The sequence below is a fragment of the Pipistrellus kuhlii genome, unplaced genomic scaffold (assembly GCF_014108245.1).
Source record: "Pipistrellus kuhlii isolate mPipKuh1 unplaced genomic scaffold, mPipKuh1.p scaffold_m20_p_82, whole genome shotgun sequence".
NCBI classification, from domain to species: domain Eukaryota; kingdom Metazoa; phylum Chordata; class Mammalia; order Chiroptera; family Vespertilionidae; genus Pipistrellus; species Pipistrellus kuhlii.
In genome coordinates, this window is record NW_023425587.1 from 560,693 (window position 1) to 584,674 (window position 23,982).

Below are 23,982 nucleotides of genomic sequence, written 5' to 3' on the forward strand. Positions count from 1 at the left end.
CCCGTTCACATAGTCACTGTCCCACAAACACGAAATCCATGGCACATGGACCTCACGGGGAGCCGGCGAGAAGCCAGAGATTTCTCCCAAAGAGTGTCACTGCAGAGGACGGGCGGCAGCGTGGAGGGCATGGTGGGGGCTGACCGGGAGCGGGAGATGCCTCTTCGCCCAAATGAAAGCAGGTTTTTCCAGCGTGCACTGTCACCTAGCCCGGTGCCGATTACAGACAACGCTGTCCCCCCCCCGCCCCCCCCCGCCCTTGAAAGCCTGCGTGTTCCAACTGGGACACGTGTGCCATCCCAGGAATGACCACTCATCACCCGGCACATGTCTTCCAGGCAGGCTCCTCTCCCCTAGGCTGGGGGAGCCCCTCTCCCACCCCCAGGCTGGGGGGGGAGCCCCTATCTCACGCCCAGCCCCACCCCAAATGCTGCCTCCCATCTTTGGAGGAGACCCCTCCTGAGGGCAGCCGGATACTGCTCACAGCGGGGGGAGGTCACGGACTGGACAATGAAGAAATTTGCCGAAACGGTGTGGCTCAGTGGATAGAGCGTTGGCCTGCGGACCGAAGGGTCCCAAGTTTGATTCCAGTCAGAAGCATGTACCTTGGTTGCAGGCACATCCCGAGTGGGAGGTGTGCAGGAGGCAGCTGATTGATGTTTCTCATCGATGTTTCTAGCTCTCTGTCCCTCTCCCTTCCTCTTTGTGAAAAATCAATAATATATATTATATATATATATATATTTAAAGATCATTAACTTAAAAAAAGAAAGAAAGGAAGGAAGGAAAGAAGGAAGAAAGGAAGGAAGGAAGGAAGGAAGGAAGGAAGGAAGGAAGAAAGAAAAAGAAATGGAAGCACACGCCCCGAACCTGGAGTGAGGAGAGCTGGGCAGCTACTCTCCTCCAGGGTGAGGCGGAGGTGGAGGCTAGCAGCGGGTCCCCGAGGAGGGCCAGGCCCAGCAGTGCCCCCGCCCGCTCGCCGCCGCCCTGCTGAGCTCACCAGACGTTCCTCCCTCATGACGAGGTCTCAGGCCGTTCAGGTTCACACCCAGCAGTTGATAAAGAATGCACAGTCCGCCTGCAGCTTAGGGGGTGGGCAGTGACCTAGAAACCAGGAGGCCACAGTTTGATTTGGGTCAGTGCATAGGCCCGGGTTGTGTGTTCCATCCCCAGTGAGGGGCATGCGGGAGGCAGCTAATCCATGATTCTCTCCCATCACTGACGTCTCTATCTCTCTTTCCTTCTCCCTCCTCTCTGAAATCAATAAAAATACATTTTAAAAGTGAATAAAAGAATAAATGCATGAATGAATGAATGAATGCAAGGATGGATGGATACATGGATGGAAGGAAGGAAGGGAAGATGGATGGATGAATGCATGAATGGATGGATGGATGGATGGATGGATGGATGGATACATGGATGGATGGATGGATGGATGGATGGAAGGAAGGATGGATGGATGAATGGAAGGAAGGATGGATAGATGGAAGGAAGGATGGATGGATGGATGGATGGAAGATGGAACGTGTCTGTGGATGGAGATTCTGTAATTTGTCAGGTGTCAGCTTTTTCTGACCGACTTACCGGCAGGTTCGGTGCCATCATGTCAGAACCACGAGAGGCAACTTGCCAGCTGCAGACAGATTCACCCTGACATTCACAAGGAGCAGAGCCAGGAAGCCAGTCTGGCACAAACCCACTGCGAGCTCCCATCCCGCACCCTCACAGACCAGGCTACGGCGGCTGCCCGCAGAGACAGCACCCACCCCGTGCGGGCGCTCCCTCAGGACGGGACAACCACCACCTCCTCAGGTGCCCAGGCCCTGGTGGCCCACAAGGGTGCCCCGCTGCTCTCCGTTCTATCCACACATTAACGTTCTCATTATATCGTCATGCATGTCACTGCAGACTGCAGGGCTCCCGCCCGTGGCCTGGGGCCTTCCTTCGGCTGCAGGCTGCTCTTCCCGTTAAGACTGTGGGAACCTTCTCTGTGCCAGCAAAGGCCGGACAGCCGCTCTGGGGAGAGGACCCACACCCACAGGCCCCGAGGCTCACCTTGGCCCAGTCCCGTGGTCGGCAAACCGTGGCTCGCGAGCCACATGTGGCTCTTGGGCCCCCTGAGTGTGGCTCTTCCACAACATACCATGGCCTGGGCGAGTCTATGTTGAAGAAGTGGCGTTAGAAGAACTTTAAGTTTAAAAAATTTGGCTCTCAAAAAATTTTCAACTGTTGTACTGTTGATAGTTGGCTCTGCTGACTAATGAGTTTGCCAACCACTGGCCGTCATTCGTGGGCTCCGCCTGCCCCCTGCTGGATCCACATGCAAACGCTGAAAACAAAACAAAAGCAGGGTTTTGTCTGAGAACCTTCCCCTTGAGACAGAAACAGTAATTACCATGGTTTTCAGAGCCCACATGTCCCAGGCACCGCTGCCAAACTCACGGCATGTCACTGCAGCCGCGAGGGTTCCAGGGGAGGGAGCCCGGCCCTGACTGCCCTCCCACCGCCACGTCCACGGACCAGGGAGCCCACGTCAAGATCAGAACACCCACGAGGAGCCAATGCTGAGCGAGCTGTCCCGCGGGGAACCAGGCACAGACCCACAGACGTTTATTCTCCCACGACTCTCCGTTCGGCAGAGACCTTTTCTAACTGCTGGTGAGACAGGAATTTTAAAAACCCTTAGAGGTAGGTTCCAAAACCATCATTTACACAATCCCTGCAAGCTGCCCCCAGAGATCCCAAAGGCGGCCCGGTTCTCAGCGGCGTCAGACGCTGTGTGTTTACGTTTGGGTGGGAAAGGATCAGGGGAACCGCCTCGGAGAGCTCACTTTATCTTCAAAGCAGTCGCAACCTCTTGGGATGGCTCCCAAGCCCCTGCTCGCTGTGGTGTCTAATCCCAGCGTCTCATTAATTGAAGGGTGAGGTGGTGTGTGGGGCTGCTGTGAGTGAGCTCCTCCGTCAGCAAATGAGAGGTCAGGAGCATGTGCCCCGACACCCCGGCCTCCCCAGAGCTACCGTGGGAACGTTCCTCTCCTCCATTTCCAGAGCATGGACTTTCAATCATGTTTAGATGGTGAATTAGACAGGCGTCTACCACAGAGATGACTTCTTTTTGTTTACTTGAGAATGATTTGGTGGCCAAATTGGAATAAGGAAAAAACAGAATCCAGCCGTCCACGCCCAGCTCAGGGTTCTCAACCCCCTGCCCACCTGAGACAGGTCCAGCCTGCCTCCCTCAGCTCAGGTCACGCAAAATTCCCAGAACCAGAGGAGACTCTGCCCTGCCCCCCAGCTGTCTCCCCAAGTGACGGTGGTGGAAGTGATGGTGGTGATGATGGTGGTGGTGATGGTGGTAATGACAATGGTGATGATGATGGTGATGATGGTGGTGATGGTAATGATGATGGTGATGACACAGTTTTGAAGTAGAAGCTTGTGGCTCTTGCCCACAGAGGCAAGAACATTACTAAGACTATATATATAGTATATTAGGTATAAATGTGAGGAGAGGAACATGTCTGGACCAAGAAGCAGAGCTCCCTCTCTCTGCTGGATGTAAAGTTACCTGCACATGATCCGCCTGGTAAACAAAACGAGGAGCTCCACCTGCAGACACACTGACTTCCCTGAACCCTACTCCATGGTGAGGGCTTCCCAGGGCAGTGGCTGGGTGTGGCATCACCAGGTTGTCCGTCACCAGCGTGGGGAGTGCGAGGCCCACAGGACAGAGAGAACGTCCCTCTGCCTCCCTGTGCCTCAGTTTCCCTCACAAGAAAATCTGGCCCCACCTCCCCCCACAGGAGCCTGCCAGTCCCTGTGGGAGGTGCAGGTGCCCCCTGGAGGCAGCGAGCCTTTCTGCAGGGCTGTCTCTTCAGAGGTCTCTGGGGTGAACTCCTGCAGGGTAGACAGGGACCTGGCCAGCAGAAGGCGAACATCCCAAGGCAGACAGCTGGGCCGGGGGCACCACACCTGGTCCCCCTTCAGCAGAGGGAAGGGGAGGGGCGTTGAGCGGGGAGGGGGCCGGGTGGGCACCCAGCTGCCTGGGAGGCCTGTGCCGCCTGCCGTTCTGCAGACGGGTCCCCGTGGTGGCCGCACGGCACAGGCCGAGCCTCGGGAGCCGGGAGCCAGCTGGTGCTCGTGCCTTTGGGAGCAGGGGTGGCTCCGGGCAGGCGGAGTGCCCACGGGGTGTCTGCGCCCTTCTGCCTAAGGAGCCAACCCATGGGCCCTCCCAGACTGGTCTGAGGACGGGGCTGCAGGCAGGACCTGGGGGACCAGTGACCGGCTGGGGCCTGGCTCAGCAGGTCCCGGGAGCTGTAGGGGAGGAGGGTCTGTGGGCTGCATGGGGGTCAGGGGTGAGAGAGGCTGCCATGGGGGCGGGTGGCATTGGGGACATGGACCGGCGCCACCGGGGCAGAGCCACGTGGCACAGAGCGAATGCAGAAGTCGGCGGTTTACAGACCCCAAATCCATTTCTTTTTTAGGTAAAACAAATCTGCCAGGAGGCAGGCGGCGGGAGCCAGGCGGGAAAAGTAATCTGAGCCACGGACGGCAGACGAAGAGGGGATGTGGGGGGGAGAAATGGGGGAGGGGGGTCCATCAGAGCAAATGGCCACAGGGCGAGGGGCCGCTTACCCAGAGGTCACAGGTCACGGAGACACAGGCTGGCGGCCATGGTTCCCTCTTCAGCTGCGCCCTATGCTGTGGCCCGGGAGGGAGCCAGCCCTCGCCCTCTCTGGGGACCGGGCCACAGCTGCTCCTCACAGGAGTGCGGGGAGATTGTGGGCGCCCCACCTGCCCTGAGGGCTTTCTGCTCCCTCGTCTGCACCCCCACCTCACCACCCTTCCCTCCCCCAGCCTTCCAGGGAGGCTCAGGCCCTCTGGACCTCTGGCATGGACTCTGGACGGCCACTGCTCTCCTGTCTCCTTCACAGTCCCAGCAGGAAAGAGAGGACACACGCACAGGAGCTTTTCTGGAAGGATTTTGCCAAAGGGACTGCTGACAGGTGTGAGAGCGGACGACAGCCAACCGGGGAGATGGCACCCCGGAAACAGGTCCATCCAAGGCCTCCAGGGGGCGGTACAACACCATCACCAAGAAGTGGACATGGGAAGGGGGCGGGGCCACGTGAACATTCTCAAGCAGTGAGGTGAGGACAGAGGAGGGGCCACGTGAAGGCTGGAGGGGTGCAGCCAGGAGCCCAGAAGCTGAGGCAGGAAGGACCCTCCCCTGAGCCCTCTGAGGGAGCACAGCCCTGACACCCCGATTTCAGATTCTGGCCCCGGAACGGGGGAGCACAGTTCCTGTGGGTGGAGGCCAGTCTGCAGCCTTCGGAGCAGCAGGCCCAGGACACGGACCCTCCTTTGGGGGCTTTGGCCGGGTTCTGGGAGCAGCTGAGACCCCTACACCGCTCACTCCGGGACTCCCGAGGAGATCATCCCTGTGTCTGTGCCTCGGCCCTGCCTCCCGCTACCCTGCCTCCTCGGCAGTGACCGGGCAGTGGGCGCACCAGGCAGGCTGCTCGGTGGGCAGCACAGGCTACGGGCTCAGGGACTCCCGCCAGCTGGCCCAGCCCCCAGCTGCAGGAGGGTGCAGGGCCCTCCCTGCCCCACCCTTACCTTCCCCCTCCGGAGTCCAGCCTGGGCCTCCACTTCCTGGAGCACCGGGGTTGACAGGAGCCAGCACCTGGGTTGTGGTGCCCATTTTCTAGATGCCAAAACTGAGGCTCACAGAGGGGAGCAGAGGCTGAGAGTGAAGAGGGAAGTCAGAGATAAAAGAGCATCTTTAAGCAGACACTGCAGCCCGGGGCCATTCGGGCCGGCACCTGGTGTGGTGGAAATTTAAGGACGACAGGCCTGATTCATCCGCAGAATATGTGGACAGGTGGTGTGGGCACAGGCACGCCCCTCGGGGAAGCAGGACGGTGTGCCAGGCCCTGGCAGACCTGTCCGGGATGGAGAACACGGGGGAGGGGGCTGTGGGAAATTCCCGGTTTCCCAGGATGCATCGCTGCAGCCTTCTGACCTCCACGTGGGCGGGGGAGGCGGGTCCCCCGTGGCCCTTTTCTGAGTTCTGTGAGACTTCAGCCGTCCGCCAGCCAGGTGTTCCCTGCTCAGTGAGAAGACAATGAACCCCGGCTCTCCCTGCACCCGCCCCCCAGGCCTGGCTCCCTGGGCCCGGCAGGCGTTCCCTCTGAAGTCTCTCCAGCTGAGCGCGCACCTGGTGTCTGACGGTGCTGACAAGGCCGCTGTTCCTGAGCTGGAGGTGCAGGCGGAGCTCGGGGTGTCACGGCCCAGGCGGCCGGCGGCGGGCTGCTCCCTCCCCCGGGCAAGGGCACCTCCTCAAGCTCATGTCCCGCCTCCGCGGGGTCAGAAGCCAGTCCGTTCCTGGCGCTCCTGCCGCTGACTCCTCTCAGCCCGGACAGAGGGAAGCACATCACCAGAAGCGCCCGCGCCCGCGCCCTGCCCCACCTCTGCCCCTGTCCCGGTGGAAACCGCTGAAGAGGTGCTGGCGTAATGCTTCCCATCGGACCCAGAGTCCCGCCCTCTGAACCCGGGGCTGCCCCTGAGGGGTGCTCTGCACTTCCGGTCCTCAGACACGCCCTCCTCCGGAAGGAAGGTCCCAGCAGACCAGAGGGGTGAGGACAGGGTCGCGCGGGAGGAGGCCCACGATGACTGGGTGCTTACGGACAGAGGGGAGGCAGCCGCAGAGAGGGTGGCGTCTGCCGCCAGGGGCACCCCGGGGTGCGGCGGGCCAGGGGTAGGGAGCAGCCCAGGGGGAACGGCCCCCAGCAGCCCGTGTGGCCTCAGAGGACCAGCGAGGGCTCCAGGCTAGAGGCTCAGGAAACGGGAAATTGGCATCATTTCCCCAGAAGCTTGTAAACAAACAGAACTAACCAGCACCCAGGACCGAACCACTGTCCGCGTCGGGACCTGGGCCCGGGCCTTCTGGAGCTTCCGGGCCATGCGGCCTGGGGTCCTGCCCCCGCCCGGCTCGTCCCTGTGCACCTCGGGGTGGCCGGCCCTCAGTGAGATGGCAGCTTCTCTGTGAGGCTGGAGCTCAGGCCAAGGAGGGGCGGGGGCCACGCCTGCAGAGCCAGGCCGGTCACACAGGCGGCCACACGGGCGGTCACTCGGGTGGTCACACGGGCGGTCACATGGTGTCCGCCCGGCGGCAGGGTCTTGTTCACAGGACCAGCAGGAGGGCTCACTCCTAAGCTCTGTGCCAGGCCCTCCCCCAGATCTTACAAATGCCTGTTGGGGGTGTGCAGGAGGCAGCTGATGGATGTCTCTCATCAATATGTCTAACTCTATCCCTCTCCCTTCCTCTCTGTAAAAATCAATAAAATATATTTTTTAAAAATAAAATACATATTTTAAAGAAGGGTGGCGGCGCCATGCGGACCCACAGAGGGCTGGGGTCGTCCTTGCGGCTTCTACTCTGGCCCACGGGGCGGCTGGAGAGAATCAGCCGAACATGAGCCCGTGCTCTGCAGGCTTCTCCCCCGGCGCGAGGCCGGCCCGGTGTGAGCAGAGCCGGGCAGGGAGGTCAGCGGGGGATCAGCGGGGGGTCAGCAGGGGGTCAGCGGAGACACTGGGTCCGCCAATGGGGTTCCGCTCGCTCCCCCTGCCCCGCCCTAACACCTGCCCGTGTTGCGCGGTCGGCCTAGGCGTCAGGGCGGAGGGGGTGCGTGGTCGGGGCTTCTGGGGCGACGTGGGCTCCACCCTTGGGGTCCAGACCGCCCCCAGGAGCACTGACTAGGGCGACAGCTGGACGGGACCCTCGGAGGGGGGCGCAGTGCGGCCCCCAAACAGCGCGGCTACCGGCACGGAGACCCGGAAGGGACACCCCCTGGACGGGCAGCCCTGGGCCTTGCGATCCCAGGACCCTGCGACCCTGGGACAGGAGCCCCCATGGGCGATCTGGACTGGGACCAGCGCAGGCCAAGGCTCCTGTGGGTCCGGGGGCGGGCCTGAGCGGCTGAGGGCGGGACGTGCTGGTCCGGGGGCGGGGCTGATGGGCGGGGCTGAGGGGAGGGGCATAGCGGAGGGGCGGGGCACAGGGGAGGGGCGGGGCTGATGGCGGGTGGGGCGGGGGTTAGGGGCGGGTCGGGTCTGGGGATGAGGCACAGGGGGCGGGGCTGGGGCCAGGCTGAGGGCGTGTCGGGGCGGGGCTTGGTGGGGGCGGGTCTGGGGCGGGGCAAAGCGGAGGGGCGGGGCTTGGTGGCGGGGCGGGTCCGGGGCGGGCACAGCGGAGGGCGGGGCGCAGGGTGCCTTCGGCCAATCGCAGCCGGGCCCCCCTCCCCCCGGGCCGCCCCAACAGCCGTGGCTCGCGGGTTCCTCCCGGACCCCAACGGAGCGGGGGGGTCGAGTTCAGTCCGGGTCCCGGACCCTCACCCTCAGCCAGCCCCGGACTGGGACCCGAACCTGGACCCCTACCCCGACCAGGACCCCTATCCGGATCCGGACCCCCACCTGGACTCCAACCCGGATTCCGACACCGACCCGGATCCGGACCCGGACCCCGACCCGGATCCAGACCCCGACCCGGATCCCGACCCTGCCCCGGATCCCGATCAGGACGCCAACCCGGACCCAGACCCAGACCCGCCCCCAGACCCTCTCCCAGACCCAGACCCAGGACCCGGAACAGTGAACCCAACCCAGACCCCCACGGGGACCCCGCAGGTGAGCGTGCATGTGCCAGGGTCCCGGGACATGGGCACCGGCCCCACCGGCCCAGGGCCTGGCTGTCCGGGTTTGCCCCCAGGTCCCAGCAGAGGGTTCAGGAGGCCTGGGCCGCCCCCACCTCCCCTCTCCTCCTCCCTCCCCGCCTCCCCACCCGGTGCTGCCCCCCCAGGCAGGGGCACCCCGCCTCCTCTACCCCCTCCTCACCCCTCCTCCTCCTCCGGGCGGCTGAGCTCTCGGCGTGGCTGCCCTGGCAGAGTCTCACCTGCGTTCACACAGCCGGACGGGAAGGCGGCTCCTCCGGGCGGGACCCAGGCCAGGGACGGCCGGAGCTTAGCTCTCCCCCTGCCGGGGAGCCGGTGACACTGAGCTGGGTGCCCGCCCGTAGGGGTGGGCACCCCTCTGCCAGGCCCCCCAGCCTCTCCTGGCACCACCCCACTCTGCACCCTGGCTCCCGCCCAGCCTCCACAGATCCACTGCCTGTCTGTTGAGAGCCTGGCAGGGCTGGTGAGGTGGCCAGCTGCCCGGGAACCGCTGGGAGCCGGGGGGCCGCTGGGAGCTGGGAGCCAGGAGCCACTGGGAGCCAGGAGCCGCTGGGAGCCAGGAGCCACTGGGAGCCAGGAGCCGCTGGGAGCCAGGAGCCTCTGGGAGCCGGGGGGCACTGGGAGCTGGGAGCCAGGAGCCACTGGGAGCCAGGAGCCGCTGGGAGCCAGGAGCCGCTGGGAGCTGGGGGCACTGGGAGCTGGGAGCCAGGAGCCGCTGGGAGCCGGGGGGGAGGGGGGTGCGCTGGGAGCTGGGAGCCGGGGCCTGCTGGGAGCCGGGAGCCACTGGGAGCCAGGAGCCGCTGGGAGCCGGGGGGCCGCTGGGAGCTGGGAGCCGGGGTCTGCTGGGAGCCGGGAGCCAGTGGGAGCTGGGGGGCACTGGGAGCCGGGGGGCACTGGGAGCCGGGAGCCGCTGGGAGCCGGGAGCCCGCTGGGAGCCGTGCCAGGCCCGGAGTGAGTGCTCTGGAAGCCGCACTGCCTCGCCCCCAGAACCCCCAGGAGGACGGGGCTCGCAGCCCTGGGCACCCCCTCTAGGTGCCCTCAGGGCTCTGGGGATGGTGGCCTCAGTTCACGGCCCCTGGAGCCGGCTGTGGTCCCTCAGGCCGCCTGCCCTCTTCCACGGTCTGTCTGTCCACCGCTGGAGGGACCCGGGACACCAGTTAGGCCAGATCATCAGTTAGGCCGGGTCACCAGTTAATCCGGGTCACCAGTTAACCCAGGTCACCAGTTAACCCAGATCATCAGTTAGGCCGGGTCACCAGTTAACCTGGGTCATCAGTTAACCCAGGTCACCAGTTAGGCCGGGTCACCGGTTAACCCGGGTCACTAGTTAGGCCGGGTCACTAGTTAAGCCAGATCATCAGTTAGGCTGGGTCACCAGTTAACCCGGGTCACTAGTTAAGCCAGGTCACCAGTTAACCCAGGTCACTAGTTAAGCCAGGTCACCAGTTAATCTGGGTCACCAGTTAACCCAAGTCATCAGTTAACCCAGGTCACTAGTTAAGCTGGGTCACCAGTTAGGCCGGGTCACCAGTTAACGGGACAGGCCAGTCCCTGACAAGAGGTGCTCCCACTGGCCCCGGGCCTCCCCTCTCCCCCTCAGGCCTGGGCCGACCCGCTCAGCCATCGGCCCCCAAGCCCAGTGGCCCTCCCTGCGGACGCACTGTCCAGCTAGACCGGCTCCAAGCGTGCTGCCCTGCCCTCGGCTCCGGGACGACATGCCGGTGTCTGCATCGCCAGGACACGCGCCGGACGGACCCGCCCTGGCTCCCGGCTCCCGGCTGTTGGTCCCTGATGGGCTCTGCTGTGCCTGACCCGGTGGCCTGTCCCAAAGGCGGTGTGTGTGCAGTTTTTAAAACACTGTGACCTGACAGGCCTGTCTGCAGTCCATGGGCCTTTACGTCGCTCTGTCCCCGGCCCCCGGCCCCCGGCCCCCCGCCCGCCGGCCCCCGTCCTCTGTCCCAGCTGAGACCCCGCCTCAGCCTCACTCACGGCGGCGCCCCTGGAGTGGCCCGGCTGTGACCCCGTCATGCACCACAAGCCAGGCACCTGACCTCCCTCCCAGCCCGGCCCCTCCCAGGTCAGAGGTCAGCCCGCCGTGGAGGCTGGGTCTGAACCCACAGCCCAGCACAGCCCACACCTGGCTCAGCCTTCGGCCAAAACCCATTGTACTTCACTCAGCCTGTCTGCTCCTAGCAGCGGGTCCCGAGTCCGGGTGCTGGGGCGGCTTGGGGTCCAGCGAGGGCCCAGGGGTCAGTGGTCAGTGGGTCCAGTTATGGGTCAGTGGTCCAGCGAGGGCCCAGGGGTCAGTGGTCAGTAGGTCCAGTGAGGGGTCAGTGGTCCAGTGAAGGCCCAGCGGTCAGTGGGACGAGGTGACCTGTGGCAGCATTACTAAAAGAACTGAAGGAGGTTGTGCTCCTGTCTGAGGTGTGGGCAGGGGAGGGGCAGCTCAGGGCCTGTCTGTTGTCCGTCTTCTCCACTCAGCCCTGCTGGCTGCTGACCACAGCTCACTGCTTCCTGGGCAGGACCTCTCAACCCTACAGTAACAGGAGGTGGCCAGGCTGGTGTCTGTGCTGGGACTCAGTCCTGGAGGAGGAGGAGGAGCGGGGGGAGAAGAGAAGAAGGAGGAGGGGGTAGGGGGAGGAGGGAGAGGAGGGGGAGGGGTAGGGGGAGGAGGGAGAGGAGGAGGGAGAGGAGGGGGGGAGGAAAAGAGGAGGAGAGAAGGGGGAGGAGGAGAGAAGGGGGAGGAGGAGGGGGGGGGGGGAGGGGAAGGAGGGGAAGAGAAGAAGGAGGAGGGGGGGAGGGGGGAGGAGGGAGGGGAGGGGGAGGAGGGGGAGGGGAAGGGGGAGGAGGGAGAGGAGGAGGGAGAGGAGGGGAGGAGGGGGAGAAGGGGGAGGGGGAGGGGGAGGAGAAGGGGGAGGAGGGAGGGGAGATTGTGAGAATGCAAAGAATCTGGTCTCAGCTGAGCTGAAGGGGAAGAGGGCCCCTGTAATTAAGTGGTCACTCCTTCCCCTCCCTCCTGCCGTCCAGCACCTGGAAGGACAGACGGGGAGCGCCCCCGGGTCCTCTGCTGCCCCAGCCGCCGGAGCTGTGACCGTAGCAGTGGGCGGCGGGGGCTCAGGCGGCAGCCCCCCATGTCCCCCCTGGAGCCGGGCAAGCGCACCCGACTCCCCCACTGTGAACAGCTTCCCCTTGGGCGAGGCCCAGCCTGCAGGCTCTGTGTCATCCATCTCTGCCTCGGGGACCGTGTCCTTCCGGCTTGGCTAGGAGGGGGACCTCCGGGACTAGGGACCAGCCCCCCCCCCCCCCCCCAGCCGGGGAGCCGGCACACACCGAACTCAGGGAGGACAGGCGCCGGGGTGGAGGCTGAGGGAGCGGGCAGGCGGGGTCACACCTGCCCTCCTGAGGCCGGGGTCAGCGGGCGGTGCTGGTGGTGGAGCTGGCCACCCCGCCCCCCGAACCCCTAACTGGGCAGCTCGACCTCCCACTCAGACGCTGTTTCTGAAACGGGCGCCCGCGGGGGCCCAGGAACCAGCTCACAAGGGCCTGGAGGAGCATGGAGGGTGGGCGCATGTTAGCAGCTGGGCGCGGGGCAGGGCGGGAGGGGAGGGCGCAGTGCCAGCCGGCCCGGGCCCCCTCCTCGAGGCTCCGCCCACTGCACACACAGGCACAGGCACGCATGCACACGCACATTCCTGTGCGTGCACACAGCACCCACGCGTGCACACACACTTGCTGGGAAGGCCGCCGCTCTGTGGCATAACCTGCCATGTGTGTTACCCATCCCGGGCTGCCTTCCGGGCGGTTCGGCTCCTGTAGAGGCGGGCGTGGGCGGCTCTGCCTGGCCCCGTGACGGTCCAGAGGCTGTGACCGGGCGGCGCACGGCCGTACTTTGCGCCTTTTTATTGCCGGCGGCGTCCCCATCGCTGTGGGCCTGGCTGGTGCCGAGGGCAGCTCTGTGTCCGGATGCCCCAGCCGCGGTGCTGAGGGCCGGCAGCCGGAGGAGGACCCGGCAGAGGACAGCCCTCCGGTGACGTGCCGTGAGGCCGCCTCCCGGCTCCCCCCAGGCCCGAACCACACGTGCAGCCAGGCTGGCCCGAGGCCTCGCACGGGCACCAGCCTCACGTCTGCCTCCTCCAGGAGCCGGCACAGCGGTGCTGGGGCAGGTGCGGGGGCTGCGCCTCCAGGAGGTGAGCATCAGTCCGTTCTCGGCCCCTGGGGCCTGCCCGCTGTGTGTGTGGGCGTGTGTGTGGGCGTGTGTGTGTGTGTGTGTGGGCGTGTGTGTGTGTGTGGGCGTGTGTGTGTGTGTGTGTGCGCCTGCATGCATGCATGTGTGTGCGTGCGCGCGTGGGCGTGTCTGTGTGGGCGTGTGTGTGTGTGTGGGCGTGTGTGTGTGTGTGTGTGTGTGCGCCTGCATGCATGCATGTGTGTGCGTGTGCTCGTGGGCGTGTCTGTGTGGGCGTGGCCGAGGCGCCGGCTCCCTCTCGCTCTGCCCTGTGCGGGCACCGGAGGAAGGAGTGGCCCCTGCGTCCTCTGTGACGGGCGCACCGGTGACCTTCAGTCCGTGGCCGCCGGCACCACGCCAGGTTTCAGGGGACACGTGAGTGGGGACACGAGGGCCAGGCTGGTGGTTTGCCTTTTCCTAAGTCATTGGCTGCTGCTCACAGGTCGGCCCGTCAGAGATGTGTCGCTCTACATTCAGCTGAGGGAAGAGGACAGGCTGGGCCTCCCGGGTCCCGAGTCTGCAGGGCAGCCTGAGGGGGAGGGGGTGGCGGGGCTGAGTCTCAGCAGAGCTGGGGCAGGAGCTGGGGCAGAAAGTGGGAGCAGGAAGGGGCAGGGAGCGGGCAGAGATGGGCAGCTCTAACCACAGGGCCGGCCCCGGGCAGCAGGAGGCCAGCACCGCAGTGGCTCTCAGAGTAGGAGAGTGGCTCTCGGTTCCTGCGGCTGCAGGGGGACCGTGTTTGGGGACGGGAGAGGCGGGGGGCACTGCTCTGACCCCCTTTCTCGGTGACTGTGTGCAGGAGGCTGAGGGGGCCCCTGGCGTGGGCATCGTGTGGCTCTCCGTCCCCAGAGCAGGCGTGGCCGGGCGTGGCTGGGGAGGGAGGAGGCCCAGCCAGTGTTTATTTGCATTCCAAGCTGCTCGCCGGCATTTACCGCTGGACCTTGTCCCGCTGGGTGGCTGACCTGGCCCTGCCCTCGCCTTCCCGGCCAGGAGCTGCCGCAGCGCCCCGTCCTCAAAAGCCCACAGCTGGTGAGTTTGGGGTGCCACGCACCCCAGCCGTGGCCGGACGGAGGGGAGGGCCCGTCATGTGGTGGCTCGCGTGGCCCGTCCCTCCGTGGACGCAGACCACAGCTGCGGGGCTGCCCGCCATCCTGACCGCTGTCTCCGCAGGAGCTGCCCCGGCTGGAGAGATGGCCGAGGAGATGGCCGAGGAGATGGCCGAGGAGGTGGCCGAGGAGATGGCCGAGGAGGTGGCCGAGGAGGTGGCCGAGGAGGTGGCCGAGGAGGTGGCCGAGGAGATGGCCGAGGAGGTGGCCGAGGAGGTGGCCGAGGAGGTGGCCGAGGAGATGGCCGAGGAGGTGGCCGAGGAGGGCAGGGACGTGCTGGTGCTGCTGCCCACGGGGGAGCGGCTGCGGCTGGTCCTGGGGGTGAGCACTGAGGGGTGCTGGGGGGGGGGTGAGCACTGAGGAGTGCTGGGGGGCCGGGGGGTGAGCACTGAGGGGTGCTGGGGGGCCGGGGGGTGAGCACTGAGGGGTGCTGGGGGGTGAGCACTGAGGGGTGCTGGGGGTCCTGGGGGTGAGCACTGAGGGGTGCTGGGGGGGCTGGGGATGAGCACTGAGGGGTGCTGGGGGGGCCGGGGGGTGAGCACTGAGGGGTGCTGTGGGGGGGCCGGGGGGTGAGCACTGAGGGGTGCTGGGGGGCCGGGGGGTGAGCACTGAGGGGTGCTGGGGGGGGCCAGGGGGTGAGCACTGAGGGGTGCTGGGGGGGCAGGGGGTGAGCACTGAGGGGTGCTGGGGGGGCTGGGGGTGAGCACTGAGGGGTGCTGGGGGGGCAGGGGGTGAGCACTGAGGGGTGCTGGGGGGGCAGGGGGTGAGCACTGAGGGGTGCTGGGGGGGCTGGGGGTGAGCACTGAGGGGTGCTGGGGGGGCAGGGGGGTGAGCACTGAGGGGTGCTGGGGGGGCGGGGGGTGAGCACTGAGGGGTGCTGTGGGGGGGGGCTGGGGGTGAGCACTGAGGGGTGCTGGGGGGCCGGGGGGTGAGCACTGAGGGTGCTGGGGGGGCTGGGGGTGAGCACTGAGGGGTGCTGGGGGGGGGCTGGGGGGTGAGCACTGAGGGGTGCTGTTGGGGGGGCTGGGGGTGAGCACTGAGGGGTGCTGTTGGGGGCTGGGGGGTGAGCACTGAGGGGTGCTGTGGGGGGCTGGGGGGTGAGCACTGAGGGGTGCTGGGGGGGCTGGGGGTGAGCACTGAGGGGTGCTGGGGGGGGCTGGGGGTGAGCACTGAGGGGTGCTGTGGGGGGGGCTGGGGGGGTGAGCACTGAGGGGGTGCTGGGGGTGCTGGGGGTGAGCACTGAGGGGGTGCTGTGGGGGGGCTGGGCGTGAGCACTGAGGGGTGCTGGGGGGGCCGGGGGTGAGCACTGAGGGGGTGCTGTGGGGGGGCTGGGCGTGAGCACTGAGGGGTGCTGTTGGGGGGGCTGGGGGTGAGCACTGAGGGGTGCTGTGGGGGGCTGGGGGTGAGCATTGAGGGGTGCTGTGGGGGGGCTGGGGTGAGCATTGAGGGGTGCTGTGGGGGGCCGGGGGGTGAGCAGGGGCGTTGGGGGCCTTTGCTCACTGCCTCCCCTCCGACTGGATGCTGTCACTTGGTTGGTGTTGGTCCTCACCTGAGGGAGGGGGAGGGGAGGGGGGAAGAGGGGAAGAGAGGTGGGAGGGGGGAGAGAGAAACACAGGTTGCTTCCCGCACGTGAACCAACTGCAGCCCAGGTGCATGCCCTGGGCCAGGACTCGAACCTAGAACCGGCTCAGCCCTGCTCTCAGGAGGGGCCTGGCGATGGGGGGTGGGGGTCTCAGGGCCCAGCAGGGAGTTCCCCAGCTGCCCTGGGGGGCCCCGGTCTTCGGTCACCAGGGCCTGAGCACAGCTGCCCGCCCTCCTGCCCCTCGGCAGGTGCAGGCCACGGGGCGGGAGCTGTGGAGGCGGGTGTGCGACGAGGCCGGCCTCCGGGAGCCCCACTTCTTCGGCCTCTGCGTGGTCAAAAGTAAGCTCTGACCCTGACCCTGACCTCCGACCCCCTGGGGGCTCCCCACTCCTCCTCCCGAACCCCGGCCTTGTCTGGCACCTCGGCCCTGTGCTCGCCCGGTGCCCACGTCGCCCCACCAGGACACGGCCCAGCGGCCGTCCGAGCGGCACCTGCTCGGAGCACCCGCCCTCGGAGCTCCCCGCGGCTCCTCTGCGCCCGGGGCCACGGTGCCCCTGCAGGGCCGGGCGCTGAGCCGCTGCTTCCCCTCCAGACAGCGAGTTCCTGTTCCTAGACCCCGAGCAGAAGCTCAGCAAGTGCTTCTCCCCGGACTGGAGCCGGGAGCGGCCTGAGGTGCGTGCGGGCGGCCGGGGCCTCTGCCCGCCTGGGTCCGCTCCGCCCGGGGCCTGGGGCTGGGCCTGGGCCGTCCTGTGTCTCCCCACCCTGTCCCCGTGTGTCCGCTCCGCCGGGGCCCGGGGCTGGGCCTGGGCCGCCCCCCGCCCCCCCCCCCCCGTCCCCGTGCGTCCAGAGGGAGGGCCTGCCCGGGTCCCGCTCCGCCCGGTCTGTGCCTGGGCCGCCCGCGGCCCCCGTCCCCGTGCGTCCAGAGGGAGGGCCTGCCCGGGTCCCGCTCCGCCTGGTCTGTGCCTGGGCCGCCCTGTGCCTGGCCCGGGTCCCGCTCTGCCCACGTGTGTCCAGAGGGAGGGGCGGCGGCCGGGCCGCTGAGACCTGAGGCGCGCAGAGCGGGTGGCGGTGGCGGGGACTCCGCGCTGCCCCTCGTCCTCAGCCCCTGACCCCGCACAGGGCCGGCGGTCCCGGGCCCCCTTCGTGGCCTTCCTCCGGGTGCAGTTCTACGTGGAGGACGGGCGGCTCATCAGGTACGTGCGGCTGCGGGGCCAGAGCGAGGGGCCCGCCAGGCAGGCTGTGCCGCGGGCACGGCCGCCTCTGCCGGGACGCAGGCGGCCCTGGGGGGCGCGGGGGCGGGGGCGGACGCGGGGCGGGCCCCTGGGTGGAGGCTCCTGCTCAGCCGGGGCCGTGGGGCGTCCGGCAGCCGAGCCCCCTCACCACCCGCCGCCCTCAGCACCCGGACGGGCCGGCACCTGTACTACCTGCACCTGCGGGAGCGGGTGCTGCGGTCCCAGGGCACCCACTGCGAGGAGGCCTACTTCCTGCTGGCGGCCTACGCGCTGCAGGCCGACCTGGGCAACCACCGGGCCCGCGCCCACAGCGGGCGCTACTTCGAGCCCCAGGCCTACTTCCCGCCGTGGGTAAGGCGGGGCCGGGGGCGGGGGAGGGGGCCGCGGGGGGAGGGGCAGGAGGGCCTCACGCCGCGCCCTGTGGCCAGGTCATCGCCAAGCGGGGCAGCGCCTACCTCCTGCGGCACGTGCCCGGCCTGCACCGTGAGCAGCGGGGCCTGAGCCCCCGGGAGGCTGAGCTGCGCTACGTCCGCGAGGCCTGCCGGCTGGAGGACGTGCCCGTCCACTTCTTCCGGCTGAAAAAGGTCGGCCCGCGTCGGCGGTGACACGGCCGGGCGGGACCCACGTGGTGCTGGGCGGCCCCTGAGCCGTAGTCAGTGACACGGCCGGTCGGGACCCACGTGGTGCTGGGCGGCCCCTGAGCCGTAGGCGGTGACACGGCCGGGCAGGACCCACGCGGTGCCGGGCGGCCCCTGAGCCGTAGGCGGTGACACGGCCGGGCAGGACCCACGCGGTGCCGGGCAGCCCCTGAGCCGTCGGCGGTGACACGGCCGGGCGGCCCCTGAGCCGTAGGCGGTGACACGGCCGGGCGGGACCCACGCGGTGCCGGGCGGCCCCTGAGCCGTTGGCGGTGACACGGCCGGGCGGCCCCTGAGCCGTCGGCGGTGACACGGCCGGGCGGCCCCTGAGCCGTCGGCGGTGACACGGCCGGGCGGGACCCACGGGGCCGTCGCCGCAGGGCGTGTCCCTGTCCGTCCGGAGCCACGGGGACGGGCTCTCTCACAGGCCAGGGACGGGGGCGTCCCTCCTGTGTGAGCCGGCGGCTGGGGTCCCGGCAGCACCGCCGGGAGCTGGGAGCTGGGAGCTGGGACCAGGCCCGTCCGCGGGGAGAGAGAGGCAGAGCAGGGGCAGGAATGGGGGCCCATCGTGCCTCCAGGGAGGAAACGGAGGGGGCCTGGGACCCTGTTGCCCCTGGGGAGCCCCCACCCCCTGAGGCTCTGACCTCTGACACGGTGTCCTCTTAGGATAAGAAGGAAGAAAGGCCTACCATCGTCCTGGGACTGACCCTCAGAGGAGTGCAGGTCTTCGAGGTGAGGGGTGGACTCCTCACAGCCCCCTGGGACTGGTGCCCGGCGCCCGCTGACCCGGCCTGTGCCCTGAGCCTGTGCCCTGTGCCTGTGCCTGTGCCCTGAGCCCTGTGCCCTGTGCCTGTGCCCTGAGCCCTGTGCCTGTGCCTATGCCCCGTGCCTGTGCCCTGTGCCTGTGCCCTGTGTCTGTGCCCTGTGCCCTGTGTCTGTGCCCTGAGCCCTGTGCCTGTGCCCTGAGCCTGTGCCCTGAGCCTGTGCCCTGAGCCTGTGCCTGTGCCCTGTGCCTGTGCCCTGTGCCTGTGCCCTGAGTCCTGAGCCCTGTGCCCTGTGCCTGTGCCCTGAGCCCTGTGTCTGTGCCCTGAGCCTGTGCCCTGAGCCTGTGCCCTGTGCCTGTGCCTGTGCCCCGTGCCTGTGCCCTGTGCCTGTGCCCTGTGCCTGTGCCCTGTGCCCTGTGCCTGTGCCCTGAGCCTGTGCCCTGAGCCTGTGCCCTGAGCCTGTGCCTGTGCCCTGTGCCCTGTGCCTGTGCCCTGAGCCCTGAGCCCTGTGCCCTGTGTCTGTGCCCTGAGCCTGTGCCCTGAGCCTGTGCCCTGTGCCTGTGCCCTGAGCCTGTGCCCTGTGCCCTGAGCCCTGTGCCCTGAGCCTGTGCCCTGAGCCTGTGCCCTGTGCCCTGTGCCTGTGCCTGTGCCCTGTGCCCTGTGCCTGTGCCCTGAGCCCTGTGCCTGTGCCCTGAGCCCTGTGCCTGTGCCTGTGCCTGTGCCCTGAGCCCTGTGCCTGTGCCCTGTGCCCTGTGCCTGTGCCCTGAGCCCTGTGCCTGTGCCCTGAGCCCTGTGCCTGTGCCCTGTGCCTGTGCCCTGAGCCCTGTGCCTGTGCCCTGAGCCCTGTGCCTGAGCCCTGAGCCCTGTGCCTGTGCCCTGAGCCCTGTGCCCTGTGCCTGAGCCCTGTGCCTGTGCCCTGAGCCCTGTGCCCTGGGCCCTGTGCCTGAGCCCTGAGCCCTGTGCCCTGTGCCTGAGCCCTGTGCCTGTGCCCTGTGCCTGTGCCCTGAGCCCTGTTCCTGAGCCCTGTGCCCTGTGCCTATGCCTGCAGGAGGTGAACCGCACTCGGCAGCTGCTCCAAGACCTGCCCTGGCACCGCATTGGGAAGCTGACCGTTCTGGTGAGAGTCTGCCGGGGCGGGGGAGGGGGATGGGGAACGGGGTAAGGGGGGTGGAGGGTGGGGTGAGGGGGAGGGGGGCGAGGGGAGAGGCGGGTCTCAGCCCGGGCCCAGGGAGCTGGCCGTCCTCCACCGTCCTGTGCCTGCCCTGGCGCTGTGCAGGGGACAGACCACCCCACCCTGGACGGGCTGTCCCATGGGCCCGCAGCCTTGGCTCCCAGGGAACGAGGAGGAGGCAGAGCCACACGGGGCCAGGGGCTTCCAGGCACCCAGGTCCCAGCCCACCGGCCCCGGGGCCAGCCGGCACTCAGCACTCGGCACTCAGGGCCTGGGGTCCGTACAGACGTGCACACCCACCCCGCCGAGGGGGGTGCCTGGACTTCTCATAACCTCGAGGGGCGCCCCGCCTGACGGAGCCCCTAACCACCCCTGCCCTGCCCCTGGCCCGGAGGGGGGTGGGGGGTCTGGCCGCCGGCTCACACGTCGCCCTGTCCCGGTGCCCTCTCCTCCTCCTCCTCCTCCTCCTCCTCCTCCTCCTCCTCCTCCTCCTCTTCCTCCAGGGGAAGAAGTTCACGATCCGGCTGGACGGGCGGCCCGCGGCCCACAAGCTGGAGTTCCACACGGGCTGCGCCACCCGCTCCCGGCACCTCCTGCGCCTGCTCCGCGCCAGCCACCAGCTGCACCTGGCGCTGCAGCCCGCCCTGGCCCGGCTGCGGCTGGAGGATGCCCACGGTGGGCGCCACCCCCCTGCCCCCTGCCCTGTCCCCCTCCGGTCTCCCCCCCCCCCTGCACTCCCCACCTCCATTCAGGGTCAGGCCACCACCTCCTGGCCTGGGGCGTGGGCGTGGGCGTGGGCGTGGGCGTGGGCTCGGGCAGGGTCCCCAGGGGGGACCTGGTGGTGTCCCCTCTGCCCGCCCCTGTGGGGAGCCCAATGATGGGGCGAGGGGGGGCGACTGCGGGGCCCTCCTGTGGGACGAATTCTCCAGGGGGCCGAGGGGTGCGAGTGCGTGAGCATGTGTGTGTGCACGCGTGTGTCTGTGTGTGGCTGCTCGGCCGTCCCGCCCAGACAGGACGGGAGCCCCAGGCCTGTGGGTTTTACCAGCCGGGGTGACATCCCACCGGTGGCCCCAGCTGCCCACAGAGCCCGATCTCCACTCCTCCCTCCCACTGCGCCTCCCGGGCACCTCTGTCCCAGCTCTCATCGCCTCCCCCCGCCCGCTCTGCAGAGCCGTGTTACCGGGAGACGTACATCGGCGACCCGCGGGAGCCGGAGCCGCGCCCAGCGGATGGCCCGCACAGCGGGGACGGTGGCCAGCGGCTGCCCCGCCGCCTCTCCCTGCTCTGGGCCAGCAGCCACGGCGGCTCCCACGCGTCCGGCGAGATGTCCGTGGACGAGCCGGGGGCCGCAGCCCTGCCCGGGGAGGGGGCGTCCCTCCGCTCCAGCCTGGGTCCGAGCAGTGGAGACACGGCGGGGCACACGCAGGGCCCGGGGCGCCCGGGCGGCGGTGAGTGAGCGCCCCCGCCAGCCGGGCACCGGGCAGGGTCACCGCGAGGCAGGGCCGCGGGGCCTGGTTCCTGGTCCCTGACGGCCGCGCGGTGCCTGGGCTGAGCCGAGGGGAGAGTGGGGAGGATGTGGCCTGTAGAGGGAGCGCTGGAGGCGCAGCCGCCACGCCGCCTTCTCCCCAGCACCTGCACCGCCCCCCAGCCGGGGGGGGGGGGCCTCCCAGCAGCTCCGGGGCTCCCCCTCGGTCCCGGGTGTGGGCCCTAACGAGGCGACTGCGGGGCCCAGCCTCAGGCCCTCCCCCAGTGTCACCCAGCATCACCCTGGGTGCCGGGGGCCAGGCAGGACCACCAGGGCCACCCCCGGGCACACAGGGTCGGGAGGTCTGGGGCAGCCGTCTGAGGGGCCGGCGCTGTCCCCCTCATGCCCTCTTTCCCTCCCTCCCTTCCCGCAGCCTCTGGCCGCCGGGCGGGGGCCGTGGTGCGGGTCACGCTGGTCAGCATGCGGGGCTGGAGCGCTGAGGCCCTGCACCAGGTACGCGCCCCCCGTCCCCCCCGTCCAGCTCCTGCCCGTCCCCAGTCCACCCCACGGGGCCCAGTGTCCCCCTAGCCATAGGAGAGACCCGGAGCCGGGGGCTGGCCGGGGCGGGGCGGGGGGGAACACGGTTCCCTGGCCTCAGCTCCTGAGTGACGCACCGTCCGCCTGCACCTCCACCGTCCCCGCCTGTGGGTGCCCCAGGAGGTCCGGCCAGGGGTTCTGGGCGCCCAGATTGGGGGGGGGGGGGGCGGCCCGGGCCTGGCTGGGGAGGTGCCGGGAGGAGGAGGGAGAGAGAAGCGGCCAGAGACCGGGTGGGGTCTGCCCGCGTGGCTGGGGCTCCTGCTGGGCCTCTGATCAGACCCCGGCTCAGGGCGGGTGGCCCGGCCCCGGCCCCGGCCCCGGCCCCGGCCTAGGGCAGCTCAGAGCCGGCCGGACGGCTCCTCCCCAGGGGCTGCTCCTGACCCCATCCCTAACCGCCCCGTCCGATTGGTTAAAACCAGCCCCTCTGAATGGGGGTCAGCCTTGTCCCAGGAGAGGCCCCAGGTCCCTCCTGTCCCCACGGAGACACCAGCTCCCCCGTGAGGCTCCGTCCCGCGGCCCCGTGACGGGACAGGAGGGCGAGGGCCCCGTTTCTCCGGCGCCCTGGGACAGTGGGTGCAGGGCCGGCTCCGGTGCCCCAGGGAATGCAGGACTGGGTGCGAGTCGGGTGGTCGAGGGGCCATGGTGGCCAGGGAGACAGCCGGCCCGGGGCCGAGGCCGGGCACAGGGTCAGCGTCGGGGGGGGGGGCAGACGGAGGGGCGAGTTGGGGGAGCCACGGGGGACCCACCGGAGTCTCCCTGCAGGCCCCGGGGGCGCCCTCCCCCCACGCCCACGCCCACGCCCACGCCGACCAGCACGGCCACCGCCCGGAGGACGCGCGTCCCCGCCCCGCCCCGCGCGCCGGCCGGAGGCCCGTGCCCGCCCCGCGCAGCCGCCCCGGCCCGCCCACCGCCCGCCTCTCCCGGGGCCGCGGGGGCGGCGGGCGCCCGGGGGAGGTCATGGTGTAGCCCGTGGCGAGGGCGCCCCCGCTGCTCACGGCTCCACACATGCGTGGGCTGGGGCGGCCCGCTCGCCCGGACGGCTCGGCCCACGCAGGGCCCGTCCAGGGGGTGGCGCCCGTGAGCCCGGCGCCCGTGTCCTCGCGTCCCCGGTGGGACGGCCCGCCGCCGCGGGAAGAGCGCCCCCTCTGGGCCCGCGGAGGGCAGGGCCTGTCCGGGGCGGCCCGGTCCCGCACAGGCCCGGGTGGGCAGCAGCGCCCGGCTCCGCAGGGTCCACCCTCGGCGCAGGCTGCCGAGCCCGCCCGGCGCCCCCTCCCGGGCAGCCCCTGCCCTCCCCCGCACCCCGGGAGCCGGCCCGGCTCAGGCAGGGGAGGAGGGCGGAGGGAGAAGTCAGAAGGAGAGCCTGGCCCTGCCGGGTGTATGACCCAGGAGGTCAGGGCACACACAGGGATTTGGGTTCGAGCCCTAATAGGGGGCGTGCAGGAGGCAGCTGATCCATAATTCTCTCTCATCCTTGATGTTTCTCTCGTTCCCTCTCTCTGAAATAAATAAAAAAATATAGTTTAAAAAATAAAATAAAAAATAAGTAAAAGAAAGAGCATCTTTTCCTTTTGCGTCCAAAGGTCTCATAGGCAAAATGATCTCAGGAAACTGGGCCTGAACCGTGGGACTGGGTGGTGTGTGAGGGGCAGGTCGGGGCTGGCTCCCTGCCCCCGAGGAGTGGTGACGGCTCGGTGACGAGGCGTGGCCCAGGGCCGTGGTCCATGTGGCAATGCCCATGCCCTCCTCGAACGTGTCGGTGTGGCTGGAGGACGGCCACCAGGTCCATCTGGACGCCCAAGAAGCAGGTGGAGGCTCAGGAAAATGTCAGAAATGACCCATCCCCACCCCAGCCTGGCTGGCCAGGCTTGGGCAGAGGTCAGAAGTCAAGCTCATGGCTCTGGACTTAAGGATCCCGAGGGCTGGCTCACACCCACTCCTGGGCAGCCAGCGGGGCTTGCTGGGCCTGGGGCTGGGCCTGGGCTCCGGGTGCTGTGTGGCTGCTGACCTGCTGGCGTGGGACTGAACAGGGAGTGGGCAGTGGGTTTGGCAGGAGCTGCTGGGGCGACCTGGGGGGAGCGATCCCCGGACACTCCACTGTCCCAGCCACGGCCCAGGCCCAGTGCCCCGAGGACCAGGCAGGCGTGTGGGAACTTGTGTCCACGCCTGCCTGGGTCACACGGGCTGACCAGCTCTTAGAGACACGGGGACAGGACTCTCCTCCTTGGCAGGATCGCCAGGCCCGCCCACCGGGGGAGGTGTGAGAGCCGGGGGGGGGGGAGGGGGGGGGGAGGAACGGCCTGGGGGCACAGCCCCGCCCACGGGGGGGGTGTGAGAGCCGGGGGAGGGGAGGAACGGCCTGGTCCGGACTGGGGGCACACAGGCCCGCCCACCGGGGGAGGTGTGAGAGCGGTGGGGGAGGGCGGCCTGGTCCGGACTGGGGGCACAGCCCTGCCCACCAGGGGAGGTGTGAGAG

At 68.5% G+C, this 23,982-nt stretch overlaps 1 protein-coding gene across 1 annotated transcript in view; it reads left to right on the plus strand.

The window, feature by feature from the left end:
* The first annotated feature begins 14,084 nt into the window (after window positions 1–14,084).
* Window positions 14,085–23,982, plus strand: part of FRMD1 (FERM domain containing 1) — a 31,780-nt gene continuing 21,882 nt past the window's right edge. Inside the window, exons 1-12 of the mRNA XM_036425543.2 lie at window positions 14,085–14,145; window positions 14,314–14,381; window positions 15,891–15,981; window positions 16,235–16,314; window positions 16,762–16,835; window positions 17,039–17,225; window positions 17,303–17,458; window positions 18,179–18,244; window positions 19,325–19,393; window positions 19,951–20,122; window positions 20,617–20,895; window positions 21,346–21,425. Coding sequence (XP_036281436.1) covers window position 14,145; window positions 14,314–14,381; window positions 15,891–15,981; window positions 16,235–16,314; window positions 16,762–16,835; window positions 17,039–17,225; window positions 17,303–17,458; window positions 18,179–18,244; window positions 19,325–19,393; window positions 19,951–20,122; window positions 20,617–20,895; window positions 21,346–21,425 — 1,323 coding nt within the window. The 5' untranslated portion in view covers window positions 14,085–14,144. The remainder of the gene's footprint in view (window positions 14,146–14,313; window positions 14,382–15,890; window positions 15,982–16,234; window positions 16,315–16,761; window positions 16,836–17,038; window positions 17,226–17,302; window positions 17,459–18,178; window positions 18,245–19,324; window positions 19,394–19,950; window positions 20,123–20,616; window positions 20,896–21,345; window positions 21,426–23,982) is intronic.